The 5,546-nt window shown below is 35.5% G+C and overlaps 1 protein-coding gene across 1 annotated transcript; it reads left to right on the top strand.

Moving 5' to 3' along the window:
• The first annotated feature begins 232 nt into the window (after positions 1-232).
• On the top strand, positions 233-5,219 carry vma12 (vacuolar ATPase assembly factor VMA12). The gene is made up of 6 exons (XM_088615946.1): positions 233-805; positions 1,304-1,377; positions 1,859-1,948; positions 2,433-2,475; positions 2,974-3,086; positions 3,723-5,219. The coding sequence occupies exons 1-6, from the start codon at positions 625-627 to the stop codon at positions 3,816-3,818; spliced, it is 597 nt and encodes a 198-aa protein (XP_088472072.1). The 5' UTR covers positions 233-624; the 3' UTR covers positions 3,819-5,219.
• The last annotated feature ends 327 nt before the right edge of the window (positions 5,220-5,546 follow it).

The following is a 5,546-nucleotide window of genomic DNA, read 5'->3' as shown; positions in this document are numbered from 1 at the left end:
GTGAAAATGCATTTTCACAATTAATATATAATTCATCGAGTTTTTATTATTTTACGAGATTAACCATAATGCACAGCGCCACGAAAAAAAAAAGCCAAAGCTCTAGTTGATAAAACTATAAATTCATTATAGTTTAGTATAATTTATACATTCATTATAGTTTGAGATTAAAATAAAAATCTACTTTTAAAACAAAAACAAAATGAACGTTTAATCAAATCGTGTCTGTGACGTCATGCGGTGAGGGTGCAAACGGGTTCGAACACATCCGCCTGTAGTGTTTTGATTTTGGGAATGTAGGCTGTTGGTTTAAATTTGATTAATATTAATAGCGCAATTTATTGAGTCTGTATAAAGTAAACGTTACAAAGTTACATATAAACTAAAAAAACAGCAGCTCATATCTAGAGTAGCCAGAGTTAGAATAACTACTAATAAACTTCTTATGATCTTCGTTGGTATTAAGGGAAGAGAAGGTACACGTCGTCTTTGTATAGTTTGGAAACATCTTCTAGGAATAACAGACAAGATCATTTACTTTTTTTAAATTTCTTCAAATCAAAAGTCCTGATTGCTGTTGTCTATCAGGGTCGCGTACAGCGGAAAAAAGTCTATACCCTGAAAATGGCTTCTTCGTTCGTTGTCGGGGAACAATCGAGGTTAAAAATAAGAGATTTAATGAAAAAGGAGAAGTATCTTCCTGTAGATTTGCAGGCAGAACTGGAGAGCTGCCTTGGACAGGGACGGCAAGCGACAGTCTCTTTTACCGTGGCCAGAAGACTCCAAAGATGTTTAAGAGATCGAGGTAAGCAGACACCTGTCACGATGACACGTTTTGCGAAATGCATGCTCGCTATAATCATGCCAGTTCAATAAATTACGATGTGCACCGCAACAGGACTGTTTGTTTTCCTACCCGAATAGCCTACAAGTCTAATTTAGAACATTGTGTCGGGCTTGCTCACATTATTTGAAACAATAAACACTTTACAAATTGCCATGTATGCTTAGAACAGTGCATTTAAAATTTAAATGGTGTGCTTTAGAATTTTAATATTTTTCCTTGACAACTTTTTTACTGCTGGAGAACCTCTGGTGTTGAAAAGTCCTACTCAATATTGTAGTGTTTAGCATTATTTCTAGATGATATTTGTGGTTTTATGTCCTATCCAGGTGTTTTCCTCCCATGTGCCCTATGCTTTAGGTCATGGGCTAAAGAATGCAATGCTTTCCAAGATTATGGGTTTTCTCATGATGGATGGATGGATTAATACCTCATATTAATTTTAATTTATTCCCTCAGGAACTCTAGTGTATCTTCATGAGCTATTTGAAGACAGTGAAGTTTACTTGCCAGAAATACAGAAACCTCCTAGGGTATGAACTTGTTCTTTTTCACATAGCAGATTTCTCACAGGCCTGAGCAAAACAAATACTAGCTTGTGCAGTTTGCAATTGAGTCTCTGGCATTATGCATGTTTCAAGTTATTTATTTTGGTGAATAAATCAAAGTAAAAACATATTTCCATCATGGAAAAAGGAAACTACGTATAAATTGTAATTTCTGCCAGCACTGATATCATTATCTCCTGGTTTTCTTCATTTTTTCTTAGAATTTGTCCTATTTGTAGAAGATTCCATCACTGTTGTTCTGCTGACAGTTGAACAGGTATACAGGCCTCTAGAAAATGCAGAACATTATCAGTCTTGTAATTAAAGTTTTCAAAGGGTCTAGGAATCTGACCCCAAAAGAGTATGATTTCAGCTTTAAACTGCCAAAAGGAAGATCTTTTGTAGTCGTAAGCTTGAGTTTTGCTTCTAGTGTTTTTATTATTTATGTTTTGGTGGAACGTTGTAGAATCCAGAGCTTGTGGCCCGACTAGAGAAGATGAAAGCCAAGCTGGCCAATGAAGAGTACTTAAGAATTACCAGGAATGTCAATTGCCAGGTAGAGGGCTCCTCTTTGGTTTTACGTTTTCATGTTCCAGCATCACCTTACAGAAGAATGATAAGTTTCCCCTTTCACTTTGTATTTCAGTCCCACCAATCTTGTGTTTCCACAGTTCCTATCAAGCCACTTGTCTTCTTCTCACAGCTGTATGAAAGCTCGCTTGCTGGAACACTGATTGTTTCCCATAGAAATGTAGCCATGGGCTGGAGCTGACATCCAGAATGTTCACTCGAACACATCCAGAGGAAGCACTGTGTAGTGTCATTGTTCAGAGTACTCCAGTGTTCCCCCTTAGTTACACTAGTATATGTACAACATTAATTGCTCTACAGTGCAGCTTTCATGCTACAATATCATGATGTTCTTATGTGTAAAGTTTCTGTGGATAAATGGAGCTGACCAGAATATGGGATATGTAAGCAAATGGTCATAACAGGGAATTTAGAAAGTAATCCAACTTATGTCCTGCCATTTCTCATAGGAGTTAAATCGACAAGGATCTTTAGCTGACTTTGGAAGACAAGGTTTGCATATTTTCTCCTCTCTGATTGGAATACTGTTATCTGACTGTGGTTGAAAAACTGTTAGTCCACAAAAGGAAATTTTGTGACAGGATAACTGATATACTTCCTTTCACTGCTGTAATTCAGCAATAGCATGTGAAATGTAATTTGGTGTAAGTTTGTCTACAACTTGATAGCATGTAAGTTGTTTGCTTTAAAACTGGGTCTATAGTAATTTACATATTTCTTTATGTAAATGTAATGTTATCTTTACGTTTGATTTCAGTTGTATGTATAAAGAATTTACACACAGTAATCTTTTATTTTCTGGCTCAAATACTAAGGATGTAACTATCATTTAATTTTACAATATTATTAATAGTATTTTAGCAAAACGTATATGAAACTGAGTCAATACTGCTACTGTGTGAAAACTATGATTCATATATTGGTCCATTAACATGCAATTGGATGTTTACACGCATATCCTAAAGCCTAATCATCCTTGTTGGTTTGCAGTGCGGTCCATGAAGACTGTGGTTGTCACCATCTTCAATTTCTTGGTGACAGTAGTGGCAGCGTTTGCTTGCACCTACTTGGGCAGCCAGTATATCTTCACAGAGACTGCTGCGGTAAGAGACCAGTCCTCTTCACAAGCTGCCTTGTACAAAGTGCAGCTAAGTTGGTCTTTAAATATCAGCCTGCAATCTGCCTGAGGTTCCCTGTGCAGCTTAATCCCATAATCATTTGCATTCCATAGAGTCATTGGGAAAATGCTACTAAGATATAAGACAAACAGCCATGTTTTTTTATTTTAATATATTTTACTCTAAGGGTATACTATCACTATGCACTGTCCATAGTTTTTGGTTTTAGAACTATTTATATTTACATTTTATCTCCCACCTTGTATTGTGTATATTCATATACAAATGTGATCTATGTCAGAATTGTACTTTTTTTCTTTGTCTAGTTTGGAATTATTGTACATTGCTATCTGTAATGCACCAGTGGTTATAAGTTCCAATTACAGAAATTATATTTCATGAAATTCAATTGCTTTTGAGTTTTTTACAGCAAAACCGATGTGTTAAAACATTGAAGGACTGATATAAAATAAACTGATATAGCAAGAGAGTATATAAGGGTACTGTTGTCAAGCAAAATTGCAGTTTGTCTTTTGCTTTTGGAACCCAGAGAATAGTAATTTTAAACTCTCATTTCTACACCAGTATCATGTTACATTTCTATCCTGTTGCTTTTCACAGAGGGTCCTGTCTGCTGTGATTGCTGCCTCAGTGGTAGGTCTGGCAGAGCTATATGTGCTCGTAAGGACCATGGAGGGAGAGATGGGCGAGCTATAGGCCTTTTTCTCCAGCAGAAACACAATCAAAAAAGGAAGGTTTCTTTCTGTTTATACAATATGAATTGTTCTAATTTGACACACTTCTAAGCAATACAAGCATCACCAATTTCTAATGTATTTATATAAACAATCATTAATTTATTAATTGTTTGTGGAATGTAGTAGAACTATGTACATAAAGTCTGAACTACTGTCTTCATTACTTCAGAATAAATTACATTGCATTTTTTAATTACTTTGTCTTGTTTCAGACTTTACAGCAATTTACTCTTGGTAGCCAAATGTGACTTTAATTGGGTTACATTGCATACACTTCCAATTAATTTGCTCATTATTCTTTTTTTTAAAAGCAGTCTGCGGTTGCCACATATATCTGAGACGTTTGAAAAATAGAAGTGGTTTTGCTGTGAGCTTTTTTTTAAATGCAACAAAGACATAAATTTAAAAGATACAACAGAACCTTACTATTTAAAACAATAACTAACCATTCTTGTATTTTAAGTGGATAAACATGTCCAGGATGTTTTAAATATACTTCTTAGCATATTTTTAGAGAATCTTAACGGGGGGTGTTTGTGATTATTAGGTTTTCCATTCACCCGTTTCTACCTGCTTTCCCATTTTAGAACAAGCAAACAAAAAAGATTTTCCTCATAATCAATACTAGTTTAAAATCTACCTTTATTTATTTCTAAATTATGGAATTTATCACAAGATTCAATTACCACAAAACAGTGGCACATGTAATTCCTCCCACCTACCTTGCACACTGAACAACTGAAAGAAGTACCAAATTTGGTGTCATTTTTTTCCTTTCAGACTTTGCTCTATATACTACTAAACAGAATCTATGTGGTCATTAAAAATCCCAGCGCGTTTCTAGAACAGAGTAGGGGTGTTACACTGGTGTCATGGCCAAATTTCCCCTTGGACTTTACCAATCATGACCTCCTAATAATCCCTATTATTATTGTTGTTGTTATGATGAGGTATCAATTTGCCAGGGTGATTTTAAGAACAGCTAGAAAAAAAACTCACAACATAGCAGTCCCCTGGAACCAGGGCTGAGCACCAATTCCTTTGAGGTCTCCCATCCTAGTTCTGACTGGACCCGGCCTTGCTGAGCTTCAGCGGTCTGGTGTGATTAGTTTACCCACGGTTAATGCTGCTGCAAGATACTTGGCACTGAAGCAAAGAGTACAATGGGCATTATTTTGTCAGCAGTAATCATATCTCTTCCATGCAAATAGATACACTGTATATTAAAATGTAAGTGGGATGCAGAGGGATGTTAGTATCAGGTTGACCAAATGTACAAATGTACACTGTTAACTAATCGTGTAGCAATATTCACTGTTAATATTTGAAATAAAGATTTCTGCTGTCCTGCTACCCTATACTCTATGAAACTCTTCGGGTTTTTTTTCTTTTTAATAATACAGTAGGTAGACAGTTGCTGTATAACCCTTCATATCGGTTTAAGATTAAATGATGTAGCTACATCTGGAGTCAAAAAAAGTATCTCTCAAAGAATTTAAATTTGACACCCGGATTAAGGTATTTTCAAAGATTATTTGGTATTAGGGATGATTATGATATGCAGAGATCACTGTCCAGCAGGACTTCCAAACTGTTAGGGATACTGTGATATCTTCATAATAATAACAACAGATATGTAATACAGCAGTGAAAACCTTAAATCCAGCTAGAATTAAAGATCTGATAA

The sequence above is a fragment of the Lepisosteus platostomus genome, chromosome 22 (assembly GCF_059453375.1).
Source record: "Lepisosteus platostomus isolate fLepPlt1 chromosome 22, fLepPlt1.hap1, whole genome shotgun sequence".
Classification (NCBI taxonomy): domain Eukaryota; kingdom Metazoa; phylum Chordata; class Actinopteri; order Semionotiformes; family Lepisosteidae; genus Lepisosteus; species Lepisosteus platostomus.
The sequence above is the reverse complement of the archived record's forward strand: the minus strand, read 5'-3'. Positions and strand labels throughout refer to the sequence as shown.